This window comes from Cygnus olor, chromosome 1 (genome assembly GCF_009769625.2).
Source record: "Cygnus olor isolate bCygOlo1 chromosome 1, bCygOlo1.pri.v2, whole genome shotgun sequence".
NCBI classification, from domain to species: Eukaryota; Metazoa; Chordata; class Aves; order Anseriformes; family Anatidae; genus Cygnus; species Cygnus olor.
In genome coordinates, this window is record NC_049169.1 from 59009049 (window position 1) to 59025854 (window position 16806).

The following is a 16806-nucleotide window of genomic DNA, read 5'->3' on the forward strand; positions in this document are numbered from 1 at the left end:
ACAATGTCTGCCAGCTCTGGAACCGGGCCTGGCAACGCACAGCATCCTTGGAAGGCGCTGCTGGCCTCCTGCAAGTGCCGCCTAAGGGTACCTAAGAACCAGAGACCTCCTGAAGATAGCACCACCAAGGGCAAAGGCAAGGAACTGTAAGAGCAACGGACCATCTGAGAAGGAGGAATTGCTCTGGGAAAGCTGCCATTCTCAGAGACTTGGAAACACAGAATATTAGGGATTGGAAGGGACCCTGAAAGATCATCTACTCCACTTCTTTGATTAACCATCTGCATTGTTCTCAGAACTTGATGCATCTCTAGGAATATCCTCCACCTTTCGTACAAGTCTCCATAGGTACATGGCTACCTTACAAGCCTGGGGGACAGAGGCTAGGTATATTAGGCAGCCTCACAATAGAGGCTCTAGCTACTTGTAAAAATAAAGAAATCCTACATTTTCCACAAAGTTTGCATCTACGCTGAAAAGGACTTGCTCTGCAATTGCTGCAGATCATGCTTGTACCAAGCACAGGCATCCGTATTTAAAGAAAACAGACCTTCTGTCAACTTCTCAACTGTCATCCCTACTATGGGTTCCAAAGAACGTTGGGTGAGGCTCCTGACTTGAACAAAGAACAGCACTGCAAACCTAAAGACAGTTTGTGAGGATGTGTAGATTTGGCCAGGGAACATGGGAAAACATCAGGGGAGGGTCCAGAATGTGTTCAATTCAAGTCTACAATGTACTGCACATGCTCAAAGTGGCCAAACCAGGTATGAACAGGAAAAATTAGTTTTGACTTTTTCAAATTCCTGCATACTTGACTTTCCTATTTTAATTTATTCTCATGGTAAGCTGTCTTTTGCATGCATGCCAGTACATATGAGAAGATTGAGCCTATCCTGGCACACAAATCAAAGCTGCCTTCCAAGCCAAACAAAATAATGATTAAAATTGCACTGTTTGCTTAGCCCCCACCACCACTCTCGGTAGAGCGATACATACTGAAACAGCAATCCAGAGAAGGCGGCACAAGGCCCATATGTTAGGAAAGACACAAATCCAAGACCAAGAGTTTATATTCAACACCTGCTGCCACCTCTGAAATTACCATTAAATTGATGTTTCTTCTCTTGGACACACTTCAAAAATTCCTTGCTTCCCACAAGGTATTTTGCAATTTCTGATGAATTACCTTAAACTGCCATGACCAAAATTGGTCATCTTTCAGACTGACTGTAACTGTCATAGTGGACACTGCTATCCGGAAAGTTTTTGCTAACATTAACGTCAAGAAAACCACTAACCAGCTCCAGAAGTTGGTATTAAGAAAAACTGTTGCCCCTCAAACTTCAAGAGATGATATACTTCAGCAAGCTGTCTCAGAAAGCAATTGTAGCTTCATTCACTACAGCTCAAGAGATTCTTATTGAAGCAAGAACTGTAAAGGTCTTACTATCTGCATTCATTCAAATAGTAAAGACTGAGCCATGTTTACATTATTGTCTTCCCACTGCTACCGTAAAGGTTCCTGCAAGAACCAAGTAGCTTTTATAAAATACATTTATGCATTCTACAGAAATTGCTACCAAGACGTGCCAAAATTTTAGGGGGATCAAGTTGTGTATGCCTGTAGAGCCCATGAAGCTTTGTTTGTTCTTCCAGATATATTTATAGATGTTTATATATAGCTCCTAACCTTTGGATTAAAACTTGAAAGTAGAATAACACCACACATTCACATTTAGGTTACATAAAATATACAAACAGTTTTATTAATTAAACTAGTCCATGTTTTAATGTCTTTTATTTTCATGCACTTCCTATACTGCAATTACCTTTACTTTCTCCAGTCCACACTTTCTTCAGTCTTTTTCCCTGCAAACCTTCCGTTTTCCCCACAACCTTTAAAATCATCTACCTCCCTTCTTGCTTCCTGACACGCAGTACCTTCTGCCATCCCCAAACCAGCTCCAAGCTGCCTGGATGTTGACTGCTCACCAATACAAATGCGCTGCTCGGCCAGACAGCAGATCAGCGCTCCCTCTTAGGGGACTGCTGCGCTAAACACTTATTTTGATCTCTCTTGGATCCAGCCTCTGATTACAGTGTCACTGCACGCTCTGCCCCTTTAGGTAACTCAGCTGAACGGATGGAATCATACAGAGCGCCTCGCAGACACACAGCACAATCACAGACTTCGTAAGAGTCGGGCTAAAATATTCCACATGAAAATTAATCAGTGAGCTTACATCAACGCATAAAACAGTAAAAACATCTTTCAAGCTTCTTATATCATTAGGGTGACTACTAGAATTGAAAATCAGGTAAAAACCAAAAACAAAACCCTATTGCCACCACTATGTTAAATAAATAAATAAAAATATAAACCCTGTTCCCTAACTGTTGCCAGCTTCTCCTCTGCTCAAAACTGTAGCTGAGAATAAACCAGGACTTCTGGGGTTCATCTGTAGCTGTTGTTCAAAATGTGTTACAAAGGAGCCAAGCTAGGACTGAGGCATGACAAGATGAGTTATGTCTCCCTCAGCTAGGAGTGACCCATTATCCTCTTTATTCATAAATTTACTGTAGTTCCAATACTTTCACTTACCCGATGCTCATTAATAAGAAGATCTCGAGCAGCATTGAAGATCAGCGTGTGCAGATGTTTAGAATAAAAGACCAATGTGTAGTCGTAATCAAAGCCATAGATTTCAATGTCTGACAGGCTCATTTCGTTGTTTGAAAAAATAGCATCCGGGTTCAGCATGTTACTCATAATTGAAGGAACAAACTCTGGGAACAGAGGAGAGGAAAAAAAATAGTTATACCAACCTTGTAGTTTAAATAAAAATCCATTAGCAATTTCTAAATATAGATAAATGAAGATGGAAACTATCAAACTGATTCACACTAATATGCCAGCTAACCTTTAGCAATATGATGCTATTGAGAACGCTGTCCCTAAGTAGTCTCATTGATTCACAGTTTTTATCTGAAGCGTACGTTCCTCGAACATTCAGGTTCATTTTGGGATCATGCTTCACAAAGAATTCCAAAATCAGATACTATAAGCTATGGTGGGTATTTGGTCAGTAGAGAGTGACTGAACAGCTTATGATAGAATCATAGAATGGCCTGGGTTGAAAAGGACCTTAAAGATCATCTAGTTTCAAACCCCCTGCTCTGGGCAGGGTTGCCAACCACAAGAGCAGGCTGCCCAGAGCCGCATCCAGCCTGGCCTTGAATGCCTCCAGTGATGGGGCATCCACAACCTCTCTGGGCAGCCTGTTCCAGTGCCTCACCACCGTCTGAGTGAAAAACTTTCTCCTAATTTCTAACCTAAATCTCCCCTGTCTTATTTCAAAACCATTCCCCCTTGTCGTATCACTATCAACACATGTAAACAGGCATTGCCCCTCCCGTTTATATGCTCCCTTCAAGTACTGGAAGGCCGCAATGAGGTCTCCCCGGAGCCTTCTCTTCTCCAGGCTAAAGCCCAGCTCCCTCAACCTTTCTGCATAGGAGAGGTGCTCCAGCCCTCTGATCATCTTAGTGGCCCTCCTCTGGACCCGTTCCAAGAGCTCCATGTCCTTCTTGTGCTGGTGGCCCCAGGCCTGCACGTAGTCTTCCATGTGGGGTCTCACAAGAGCAGAGTAGAGGGGGACAATCACCGCCCTCTCCCTGCTGGCCACCCCTTTTTTAATGCAGCCCAGGACATAGTTGGCCTTCTGGGCTGCAAGCGCGCACTGCTGGCTCATGTCCAGCTTCTTGTCCATCAGGACTCCCAAGCCCTTCTCTGCAGGGCTGCTCTCAAGTTCTTCTTTGCTCAGTCTATATAAATACCTGGGACTGCCCCAGCCCAAGTGCCACACCTTGCACTTGGCCTTGTTGAACCTCATTAGGTTCTCATGGGCCCGCTTTTCCAGCCTGTCCAGGTCCCTCTGCATGGCATCCCTTCTGTCTATCGTATCGACTGCACCGCTCAGCTTGGTGTCATCTGAAAACTTGCTGAGGGTGCACTCAATTCCGTCATCTATGTCGTTGATAAAGATGTTGAAGAGAACCAGTCCCAAGACTGACCCTGAGGGACACCACTTGTGACCGGCCTCCACCCAGACATAAAACCGTTGAGCACTGGACAGCCGTTGACCACTGGTCAATTTAATTTCAAGAAACCCTTTGCTGTCCTTACAGCCCCCCAGTCCTGTGCTGCCTCCTTCAGTTGTTCAGTTGTACAAAATGAGGTATTGGGCAAGATTTTACATATTTTTTATTCCTTTTTGGGATCACTCCTTCTTAATGGCAGACCATTGTCACTGTTTTCTGCCTTCTGTCTGTGGAGGCTGGTTTCCTGCCTTAGCTCTCAACAGTTGTTCTCAAACTCTGTTATAGTTTTTATCAGTATACTGCGTAGATAGATTGCATTTACCTGGCTAAAGCTGAAGTTTTGGAGCTTTACCTTTTCTCTCAGAAAGTATTTAGATGCTATAAGGCACATTTTCCTTTAGAAAGATGAATATTTTTCACAGTAAATACTTATCTAGCAATTCTGTCACTTTTACAGCAGTGTAATTTTGTTCAAGACCTTTTTGGAATGTGAATGAAAGGGGAGTGTTTTGGGAGTGCTTTGGGACAAAATTCACAAATTGCAGAAAGGCCAGATTTACGAACAGGTACCCTTTAAATAACTTTCTACACTTTCAGTTCAGATTTAATACCCGTTCCCTACAGTCCTAAACTTCTTTAGCTATCATAAAGGCTTCTGAAAACAAGGTATTTTTTAAGAGTTATTTTAATTTCTGTAGTTCAAATTAATTGCTGGTATTATATGTCTGCAGTTTACTTGCCTCTTAGAGTGCATATGAAAATTTAGAGTAATTTGAGTAAATTAGAGTAAAATAAGTAGAGCATTACATATGCAATTTTCCTGTATGCTTGAAGTCCTGAGAGGTGCTTATGGATTTACGTTCATGGTTTTCTTGTGCTCCTATTTGAAACTTGACATGCCATACTCCTAAGTGAGTGCTTGTGTGTGTGTGTGTGTGTGTGTGTGTGTGGTGTGTTTAAACAGAAGAGTATACCTGAAATGGGTAAGTTCATCTGACAGTCCTGCTGTCTTGGTGGAAGAAGAAGGTAGTTTGGCTTTATGAGGAGAGTTGTTGGTGGGGCCATACAAGAAATATTTAGCATAACTGGCTGGGTAGCCAGGCCCAAAGAGTTGTGGTGAATGGAGTTAAATCCAGGTGGAGGCCGGTCACTAGTGGAGTCCCCCAGGGCTCAGTACTGGGGCCAGTCCTCTTTAATATCTTTATCGATGATCTGGATGAGGGGATCGAGTGCACCCTCAGTAAGTTTGCAGACGACACCAAGTTAGGTGCATGTGTCGATCTGCTCGAGGGTAGGAAGGCTCTGCAGGAGGATCTGGATAGGCTGGACCGATGGGCTGAGGCCAGTTGTATGAGGTTCAACAAGGCCAAGTGCCGGGTCCTGCACCTGGGGTACAACAACCCCAAGCAGCGCTACAGGCTGGGAGGTGAGGGGTTATAAAGCTGTCTGGCAGAGAAGGACCTGGGAGTATTGGTTGATAGGCAGCTGAATATGAGCCAGCAGTGTGCTCAGGTGGCGAAGAAGGCCAACAGCATCCTGGCTTGTATAAGAAACAGTGTGGCCAGCAGGGCTAGGGAAGTGATTGTCGCCCTGTACTCGGCTCTGGTGAGGCCGCACCTCGAGTACTGTGTTCAGTTTTGGGCCCCTCGCTACAAGAAGGACATCAAGGTGCTTGAGCGAGTCCAGAGAAAGGCAACGAAGCTGGTGAGGGGTCTGGAGAACAAGTCTTACGAGGAGTGGCTGAGGGAGCTGGGATTGTTCAGCCTGGAGAAGAGGAGGCTCAGGGGCGACTTTATCGCACTCTACAGGTACCTCAAAGGAGGCTGTAGCGAGGTGGGGGTTGGTCTATTCTCGCACATGCCTGGTGACAGGATGAGGGGGAATGGGCTAAAGTTGTGCCAGGGGAGGTTTAGGTTGGATATTAGGAAGAACTTCTTTACTGAAAGGGTTGTTAGGTATTGGAATGGGCTGCCCAGGGAAGTGGTTGAGTGACCACCCCTGGAGGTCTTTAAAGGACGTTTAGATGTAGAGCTCAGTGATATGGTCTAGTGGAGGACTCATTTGTGTTAGGTCAGAGGCTGGACTAGGTGATCTTGGAGGTCTCTTCCAACCTAGATAATTCTGTGATTCTGTGATAACTTGACGACACAGGCTGTTCTGTCAGCTGAAATTTGGGGATGGAAATGTCCCCAATTTGCCTTCATTTTTTTATCTTCATGCTCAGCTAGAACTGAACTTGGTGTTACATATACGTAGCACCTTTCATGCTCTAGAGATCTCAATGCACTGTTTAAAATAAAACAAAACCCACTGTACATTCTTCATGTCACTACCAGCAATTAAGAGTGTTGTTCTTCAGTTCTGCATTGCTGCATTTGCTAATGTTTTGGTTATAGCTCTTGTGTTTCCTATTTGAAAGCTGGCTAGGAGTCAGTTTGTTTGTCTAATTTTCCTGTGTTAACCAGGAACAGTCTGATTGGGTTGGATGATATTACCCACATACTGCCCATTTTGTTTCAAGATGATTTTTCCTCCCTCTCAACTTACAAACCCATCAAACTTCTGTACAAAGCTATGTGACAGCACGCAGCTCAAGTAGAATCTTGTTTATGTTGCATGACTTCTTGAAACAACGTTGCATGAAAAAAAATAATTATGGAAGTGTTATGTTCTTTTAAAAATACATATAATATGAATTTAAGTGAGAATTTTAAAATGCATTATTTATTTTTCAGTGCTAGAATATTATTCTTTTAAAAATGTATTGTGTTTTTGTAATTATTTCAAAGAACTCGAGCTGCATACCTTGGTGCTCTCTGCATAACTTATTTTAACCTTATGTTACTGACTTCCAAGAGATTTTTGAGCACGTTGAAAGGGCAATGTCTGTTTATGTTCATTTTGGAAGTGTTCGTTTGAACACCAAAGTAAGAAGAAATTTTTTTTCTGTTCTGTAAAAACTGAGAGGAGAATAGTCTGTCAGTAAAAGAAGAGTTTAATGAACTATGGAAACTTTTTTTGTTTTTGTGATTAGAAAATATTTAATGATTATTACAAAAATAAATGCTTGGACTCTGTCTTCTGGTCCCTATGAGCGTTAATTTTTTGGGTGACATGGGAGAAGGAAAGAACAGGAATTGTACTGTTGCAAAACTGTGGGGAAAGCTCCCCCAAACGTGTGTATGTAAGGGTGCGTGTTCCTTCTAAAATTTTGTTTTACCGTCTCTAGAAAAAATCAAGAAGGAATGTGTCGGGGCATGAAGAGGAGTTAGGGAAATGACTTCCATCTGTGGCTTTCATTCAGTCATATTTACACCTTAGATTCCCTTGGCTGTCCTTGATAGTTGCATTGTCAACCCTGGGTTGGCCTGTATAGCTTGCTCTGATACGAGGCATCCTGGGGATGTTCTCAGAGGCAATGGATGCTTTCCTGCAGGGCCATCTTCTCTCCCTCCCCCCATGCAGAAAACACCAGGAGGTATGTTTTAGCTGAACATTGCTGCTGCCAGCAATAAAATCTTTCTTGTCTTGCCGTTTTGTGGTTTCTAGCAATCAAAGTAGGGTCTGATCGACATTTAATAGTAAGGTGCAGATAGCTGCTATTGCTGTGCGTTGGTTGAAAGGCAACATTAATGTGCTTTGCACAAATGTGGTATGCGAAGAAACAGATAGCTTCTGCTCCTTTCAGACCTGAAAATCTGAATGCGGTCATGAAATGGCAAGGTATGTCCATCTTCAGTATCTACTTTTTCACAAAAACGGCTCAAGTAGAAATTGGTTACTATTTTAATACCCTCATATACCCTATACTTCTTGCTAAAGCTGATACACTTAATATTTCTCTTTGTATAGTGATATGAGATATAAACAAAACCCAGGAAAGCTGGAGAAAAGACAAAAGCTAGAGCAGGCAAGTGGGACAGACAGGAAGCTTGCATTTCCTACTCTGAAATCCTTATAAGCAAGGATACTAATAAAAACATCCCCTCAGTTTAAAAAGACAGGGTTCATGCATGTTCTGTTTTATGCTAGGTGGATGTATTTACAACCAAGCCAAAACAAAGGCACAGAGCTGGAGTAATAGCAAATTGAGGATATTTGCCAAGTTAGCAGCCCTGTGTGCTTGAGGCCATTTGACTAAATGGTTGTACAGAAGAAGATTTTGACTTGAAGATTTTGATTGTGTACAGAAGAATGAAAGTAGTGAAATAGGAAGCTAGTGAAAGTTTTACACTTGTCATAGAGAAGTGTCTCTGGGTGGTTTAAGAATCGAGACTCACTTTTGCATTTAGCACTCATAGTTGATATTTCTAAGACAGAGGTAACACTTCTGAGGTTGGTAACTTTGCAAACCCTACAGACTGCATGTTAAACAAGGCTGTACTGTTTGTTTTGGTTTTTAATTTATAGTGAGATTTTATTCCCTGAAAGCTCTAGGTGCTGTTTTTTTTTTTTTTTTTTTCACAGTGAATGCAAATAGAAGTGTGTTTTACATTTGACTAACGCCAAATTCCATCTTTAGTTCTGATCATGCGGACCGCTCATCACAAGCTGCTGGTCATCTGAATCCTATAGAAGAGAAGGAAAAAGAAAATCAGAGTTGAACATCGTGCAACAAATGAACTTCCCTTTTTGGCAGTTTGTCCACACAGATGGCAGTTTGCACCTGCTACTTTTGCACCAAACAAGTCTCTTTACTGCATGCAGAAAGGTTTACTGTGTTCTTTAAACTCTCTGTGTATATGGGAGTCTTGCCGAATTGGACCATTGAGGCTACCTCTACATTCTGGTCTTACTCAGACTTTCCTTCCCTTGTTTCCCACCCCCTTCCTGCTGCATTTCACACTCTGTCAAAGACTGCTAGCATGCAACTCAGCTGCGTTTACAGCAAAGAGAAGGAAAGACAAAAGGCTTTTTAAAGTTTGTGTAGATGCATCACTGGCATCTAGGAGCATTTGAAGTCCAACTTAATTCAGCTCTCTTTGAAGGTAGGTCGCAGCCTCATGAGTCATTACTTGAGATGGAGCTGTAGACCATAGCCTCATTTTTGCTTCAAGTGGGCCAACACCATTTCTAGCTGGGCTGAGATAAGAAAGCCAAGATCCTGAATGGTATTTCCCCCCCACTTTTTTTCTTTTTTTCCTTCCCAAGCGGATATTTTCACTTTATTAAGTCATTTCTTCTTATCATGATCTTAGTTACGTGTCTCAAATCAAAATGTACACTTACTGAGAAAAGATCATACGTAGGTTCTGGTGGAGTCAGCGCAGAAGAACTTTCGTAGGAGGGGTTGGTGATATTTGAAGGCTGGGACTTGTCCAGTGATGTTCTGTCAGTGTCATCTTTTGACTACATAAAATCACACAAACCTGCTTAAAATCCACCCTTCTCATTCCATGCATTAAGTGGGGCACTTAGGTTTCCCCACTGACTAGCACAGTGTTGTGAATGAACTTGCTTTATCATCTAAATCTGTGACTCCAGGCATGAACTCTATTCTGGGTGACTGTAATATCTGGGATCACTTAGCACTGATACCTTTTTCCTCCCTTCTTTTTAAGCCATTCTCCAAGGAATGGGAGAAGTAGTACTGCACTGGCATTGTGCCTACCATGAAAGGGACATGGCTCTCATTACTACCACATAGAACTACAAGCATTTCCCCTGGGTTATTGCTCCCATTTTGTTTCTAGAAGACAACTCATTATGCAGAAGCTAGAATAGGAGGAGGTTTCTGGTTCCTTCCAGGTAGACTTTCTTTTGGATGGATTCTGGTGTATGTTGTAACACTATCATCCTTCTCTTCTCTGAGTAGCTTGGCTGTTGGTGCCTGGTTTTCATTGTCATGATACTATGTGAGGCTAGGTTAGTTGAGTGAAAGCAGGGATGAGAGTTCATCAGTATAAAAATTTGTACTTCTCAATCCTGATAAGCCCTTCAATTTGCTTGTCTTTAAATCCAGCCTTTTTTCTATCAAATGTTTTATGGTTCTGAGGGTTGAAACTATTAGCAGTGTCATGGAGGGGAAGGGAAGAGAATAGAACAAGTTCACTTGTTCAAGTGGTTGAAAGTTATCTGCTTCCCTGAAGCTGACCTTTATGGTGAAGCAAAGAGTTCTGCTCTGGTGCTGTTCAAATGTAAGCTTTTGGCCAGTCCTTGGTGTTGGAAGTGTCAGTGAGAGCTGGAGCCCTGGTAGGACACCCCAGAGGGGTGCAGCAGGCAAAAGTGAGCTAGTGCCCAAGGCAGATGTGTAAGCCTTCCCACCTTCTCCATGTGTTAGTCAGTTCAAGCATGAGTGAAACAGTTCAAGCATGCGTGAAAAAAACGTGATCTAGAATGCATCTGGCTTAATGAAGCAGAAGGAGAAATTGGAGTCCGTGACTCTGGAAAGTGTGGTGGGTGTTGGGAAGTGCTGGCTCCCTGCTTTGCACTCCTTTCTGCCTCTTACCTTGAAGTGCTGAAAGCCTGTGTTTTTCCTTCTGAATCTGAGGTACGAGTATCCAATAAAGGCCATGACTCCAATAACCAGACATATGCCAAAGAAGATCCCTGTTCCGGTAGTGGCATGGAGAGGAACCTGGAAGCACAGAAAGAGGGTGAGCTATGGGGTGGTCACCTTCCAGCACCCAGCACATGCAGCATCTCCTTGAGCTACACCTTAGTTCACAAACTGCTTTTGCAGTAGTTTCCTGGTATGTAATTCCCTGAGACAGTTTAATATGGCCTTCTGATAATAATTGCAAACTAGCTCTTCTTAGGTATTCTACACTGGACATTGGCTCCCATGCAGCTTCATCTTGTTTATGTTTTTGAACATACAGGGCATGTCTAAGTCATCTTTTTCCAGTCACGGTTTTCAAAGTAGCCACAGAAACTCAAACCACACTGGCCTGCAGAGAAGTGGGTACCAAAGTCCCTTAGGTGGCTTTCAAAACTTGTGGTGTAAACCCTAAAGGTCTCTTTATGAGTTCAGGCTCATTCTCCACTGCTTTGTGTGGGCAGATAGACAACCCTCTGAGCCATGCTTACCAGGGCTCAAATCAACCTGCTCCGAGATGTTCACTGCCTTTAACTTGAGATCGTTCTTCAGTCAAGCACGTAAAGTGCCAATTCAAGCAGCTCTTTGCATGTTCCAGGATAGACTCTATGTTCCTACATAACTTCTTAATAAATACGTAGGTGAAGAGCTGAAGGAAATTCACGTGTCCTCTGGATTTAGTCTAAATGGGAAAAATGCCTCCACACTAGGGCTTTGGTTTGCCTTCTGCAGCTCTGTGGCCTGATATAGCCTGGTGTTACGAAGGGGACTGGCAGAGCTGGTGTGATGATAATTTTGCCTAAGAGATCGCAGGGCACTTGGAATGTGATCTCCCTGGAGTATGGTGCTCTTTGCTGGCAATCCTGGAAGGGAAGAGGGGTCTCCAGTGGAGAAGAGATTCATAGGTAGTTACTCTGGCTTTTCCAAGTGATACCTTAGCTCTGTGTCCCCCTGCTTAGAAAATTGATTACTAAACTCACCCTGGCAAAATTATCACATTATTGTCCTAACTGATACACCCTCTTTATTTCTTTTTTAGAAAACAAAGTAATTTACATGGTGCAGCTGGACAGGTAAATATTAGAAAATGTTTAGTTGCCCTCTAGCATGTGAAAGGAGTTATAAACAATGCAATATCATGTTGCTATAGACTGACAGAAATTGCCTGCTATTTTGAATCAGGAGAAAGGGATTCTCTGAACGAACTGGAAGTGAGAAATAGGATATGAATAGAATTAACTTCATGGACTGAAGAGGCAGCCAGTTAGTCACTGCCTAAACCAGAGCTGGGATAGACATGCCAGAAATGTGAGTGAGACCCCTCCAGCACATCGAGAGAGGGACCAGAATGGATTACCCTGATTCAACAGAAATCCTTTTTGTTAAGGCAAATATCTTGTGGCAAGAAAAAAAAGAGCTGCAGATGCTCGCTGTGCACTTTTCCCAAGGGTGACAGGTCTCACTTCTGTGAGACATACGGGTTGCATTGTGGGTGGAGAAAATGTTCCCTTTCATACAAAGCAGCACACTTTGCTGGTGTGAAATAAAGAAAATTATGTTCCTACATCCCCAGGATGGGGCCCTGTACCATTGTAACGTCAGACTGAAGCAATGCAGCAGCCAGCTTGATTTGTCTGCTCTCGAGGGACAGCATCCCTTTCTATACTGTTCTTTTGCCATGCACTATTATTTTTTTACTATTATTATTTATTTTTTATTTGTTTGTTTGCTTGGTTTTTGTCTGGTCTTTCTAGGGGGTGAGATGACATGATAACTAGAGACATGGCAGGAATTCTTGCATGAAAACAAACTAAAATCAGAGTTTTCAAAGCACCTTGTTGTTTTGGATAGGAATGAGTGCAAAGTCAAGAGTCAAATGTTTTCCTTAGAAGCTTGAAAGGTGTTTCAGAACAACTCAGATGGAGTTTTATAAAACCTTGGACGATTGGGAAACAAGTCTTAGTGATTCATTTGAAGAAAAAATAAAATATGGGAAGAACAAGCTTCACTAATACCTTACTCTCACTTTCTAAATTTCTTTCAAATCTTTCAAAGTATCCCTTTAAACTGAAACTGTATGTATGGAAGGGAAACTGGGAATATATGGATGTCTGTGTTGAGTTTGGTATGATATAAGCCACGGCCAGCTACTACCACCCAACAAGTCACCATGTACTTACAGGTGCTGGCGGAGCCTTCAAAGGCTCTGAAATGACATGGATTATCCCATTGGAAGCGATTATATCCCACTCGACAATAGCGCTTCCGTCCACATATCTGATCTCGTTCTGCAAGGACAGAGAACAATGAGAGCTGAGCTTTTCCCTCCTGCCTCTGGGGCTGAAACAAAGCTTGAGCTTATTTCCCCACATCAGCTATTGACACACTGAGAAAAGTTACTGGTGGGCTTCCACCGCTGCCTCACTGGACACCAGCCTAAGATGGTCCCAGGCTTGTCATGGTTCTTCTGTGCAGGAAGTAGCCATCATCCTTGCCTGTATATTGCCTTCAGGCTTTTCTTTCTCTCTTTCTCTATTTCTTTCTCTTTATTTCTCTCTCTCTCTCTTTCTCTCTTTCAATTTATTTTAATTTATTTATGTTTTAGATGTTTGTACAGGTGGCAAGATTAGGAGCATTGTTACTCGTGTAGAGGCAGGAGAAGTGCCCAGCTGCCTGCTTCTGTTACAGCTGCCTTCTGTGCTGAGGATGCCCTGGCACAGAGGTTGCTGATTTGGGAACTGGGCCAGCACTGACTGGAAACTGCAGCCCACAGTTTATTTGGTGGCCTAGCACAGGGGAGCAGGACTTTGGTCCTGTTCCACAGCTCACTAGGATGTAAGAAGGGGCCTGCTCAGGTCCTCCAGGGAGGACGAAAAGCTACAGGTTTCCAACCAACTTTGGAGGGCAGGAGCAAGGGTTGTGTTAATGGCTCAGAGTCTCCCCTTGGCAGCTTTGGAAGACATTAGGTAAAGGAACACCAGGGATTTTTTAAGTAGAAACTCTTCTAACTCTGGTATCAGATCAAAGTGATCTGAAAGAGCTCCTAGCATGTTAAAGAGGGACACAGAGACAGGGGTTAGTCTTGTGCTGGTGCACCTGATCTCTCATGAGGGTGTACTTCATTAATGTGATTACTGGGTCTGCAGTATAAGTTGATCTTAAATATAAATCAAGTGCATGATAATTCTCATGCTAAAGAAGTGTTTTATTTATTTTTTTTATTTTTATTTTTTCCCCCAAACAAGGAGAAGGAGAAAAGGAATAAGACAGCAAATCTGTCATATGAGCACCTCTTCCTGCAGCACCTCTTCCTTATTGTTGGTGTCTGTGTAAATCCCCACCCCAGCTGCAATGATGGGTGCTCAGCAGTCCTTGGATCAAGTGCCATCCTCTAGAGCACATGCTGACTGCAAGCCCACAAGAAGCAGGGCTACTTCTTTTCATATTCAGCTCTGCAACATCACCAACAGCAGAGTCTCAGCCTCAGTCTCAAGGGGCTGCTCTTACAGAGTTCATTTGCTTGGGCAGTGAATATTTTCTCAATAATAATTAAAAAAAAAAAAGAAAAGTTGGCGTGTTTTCAAAGGATCACAGAATCATTAAGGTTGGAAAAGGCCTCCAAGATCATCTGGTCCAACCATCCCCCTACCACCAATGTCACCCACTAACCATGTCCCCAAGCACCACATCCAACCTTCCCTTGAACACCCCCAGGGACGGTGACTCCACCACCTCCCTGGGCAACCCATTTCAAAGCCTGACTGCTCTTTCTGAGAAGAAATGTCTCCTTGTTTCCAACCTGAACCTTCCCTGGTGCAACTTGAGGCCATTCCCTCTAATCCTGTCACTGGTTGTCTGCGAGAAGAGGCCGACCCCCAGCTCTGCACACCTTCCTTTCAGGTAGCCGTAGAGAGCAATAAGGTCTGCCCTGAGCCTTCTCTCCAGACTAAACACCCCCAGTTCCCTCAGCCACTCCTCAAAAGACATCAAAGGATACTTTCCATTTACAAAAAGGATGTAGATTTTTGCATTTTTTGTTAAAAAAGAAATAGCAGTAAAATAGCCTTGTCTGCTTTTGCTCTGAATAAGGCCATGCTGAGGTCTTCTCCCTCTAGCAGAAAATTACCAAGTAATTTTACAAATGCCAACACCTTTCTGTAACGATAAGCTGCTGCTCCCATCTCTCCTGCTATCACGCTGTCCTCTCCATTAACCCTGCCCATCTGAGAGAAGGGTTGACTCAAGCCTGTATCCCCATGCTGTGATTCCTGCAGGCTGCCTGAGCAACTTCCTTCCAGTTGTGCAGGCTGGAGCTTGGCTGCTTGCAAACGCGTAAATTTGCAGTTTGACGGCTGCTATCAGAAGTCCCAGCTCCTGCCTGCCCCAGGAGTACTCCCCAGATCAGTGCATCACCTGATTAGAGGGTGCAGGATGAGAGGGAAAAAGTGTGAAGGTGGGAGATTTATTAAAAAGGTACCTGTTCAGTGGTGGAAGCTGGGTACTCCTGGCCCCTGGTGTTTGTAATTAGGAGTTTTTCCCCAGCGCGGGTCAGAAGAGTGGTTCCATTGGTCAAGTCGTCATAAAACATGATTGTGGCATTAGATAAATGATACTCAATGTCTCGCCCGGTAAGTGTCTAAAAATAAAAGAGAAATGCAAGAAACGTGAATCAATCTATTTAATCCACTGGATTTACTCCCATGCTTATGATCCTTTCTCTCTGTTGCTATTAATGCTCCAGCCAGTGCAATATGGGACAGAGACTATTGGGAAACGTGCAAGTGAACAGTGGGATGGATCCTCTGGCTCTGCTGGCCTCTGACCACCACCTGCAGGAGGCAACACCTTGGTTCTACTAGCACAAAAGGTTTTACTCTTCTGTGTGTTGACCTGAAACGATGAGCCTCGGAGATGCTTAAAATAGCTTGAAGTTGTAAGGCAGAGCATAAACCCATATGAAATGAAATCACTTGTGTGATTCTTTTAACAAATTCACAGCCTTCCACCTGCCTGGCTTATCACTCTGGGACAGCTGGAGAAGTCCTGGCCTCATCCCCCCATGGCTAGAGTTCTACCTCAGCTGTTGGAGGCAATGTTTTACTGAAGGAAATTAAAAAGGAGAAGCATAGAAATGAAACCAGGAGCAATTTCCTTTAATGCATTTGTGAGAAATCCCAAAGCTGTGCACTGTTTTTTCAAATAACTGTGCTTAACATTAATAAGCCAGGGGAGACTTCATCTCAGACAGACACCTTTACAAATGGGTAATTAAGATCCCTGATGGAAAACTCCCTGTGGTGACTCAAACATGCCCGGAAACCTTGTACTCCTGACTGCAGAAGAGAACCAGAGATGGTGAACTCACCTCTTCTAGAAGCAAAGTTTAAACTATATCAGTTTACATGGAAGTAATGTCATATTATTATTATTATTATTTTAAATTGAGATTGCATCGGGATGCAGAAACCCATAAGGGTGTCTGTTCAAGAAGTGTTATTAAAATGAAGAAGTTAAAAGAAACAAACCAACCCTTACCTGATTTTCCCTTAGTCCGCTATCATTTGGAGCGAAGAGCGTGGCGTGCACTGACAGGTCTGTGAGGTACCGCAGGAACGCTTTCCCTCTCCTAGAGCTGTTGGAGTAAGCCATGATTTTCTAGGCAGAAACAAAATCCAGCTTTAGTAGAGGGCAATCGTGAGCTCCTGTGCACATCAGCAGCAGTGCACAGGATCCTTCATAACCTACAGCTACAGAAGCATTTAATTTCCAAATGTATTTTAGAAACCCAAAACTTGGAACAAGAAATTAAGACATGGTGACTAATTCCTGACTTAGCAGGTGTGGATTTAGACTGCTCCGTCCCACTTTGCTTGCTGTTAACTGCATTTGCTGTGCACTATAGTGAAGCTAATGCTGAGACAACCTGGTTACCCGCTCTGCTCACCCCACCGGAGCCGCATGCCTGCTGCAGGCCGTACCGACAAGAAGTTTGTCAGCGTTGGGAAGGACATCAGCACTTGCAGCAAGTTCCCGCTGCAGGACGAGCCGTCCCCCACGTAGCCTGGCTTGCAGGTGCAGTTCACCTCTGGAAGGCACAAACACAGAGAGCCATGTGGGCCAGCAACCTTTTCTAGGTGCCCTGTGCCTGAAAGTTAACTTGTTCA

General features: G+C 43.4%; 1 protein-coding gene across 1 annotated transcript in view; it reads right to left on the reverse strand.

Annotated features, from left to right (window-relative positions):
* Positions 1 to 6027: 6027 nt before the first annotated feature.
* Positions 6028 to 16806, reverse strand: part of STAB2 (stabilin 2) — an 89484-nt gene continuing 78705 nt past the window's right edge. The window contains exons 63-69 of the mRNA XM_040560551.1: positions 16621 to 16727; positions 16178 to 16297; positions 15120 to 15278; positions 12823 to 12930; positions 10553 to 10681; positions 9334 to 9453; positions 6028 to 8673 (exon numbers count right to left, since the gene is read on the reverse strand). Coding sequence (XP_040416485.1) covers positions 8623 to 8673; positions 9334 to 9453; positions 10553 to 10681; positions 12823 to 12930; positions 15120 to 15278; positions 16178 to 16297; positions 16621 to 16727 — 794 coding nt within the window. The 3' untranslated portion in view covers positions 6028 to 8622. The remainder of the gene's footprint in view (positions 8674 to 9333; positions 9454 to 10552; positions 10682 to 12822; positions 12931 to 15119; positions 15279 to 16177; positions 16298 to 16620; positions 16728 to 16806) is intronic.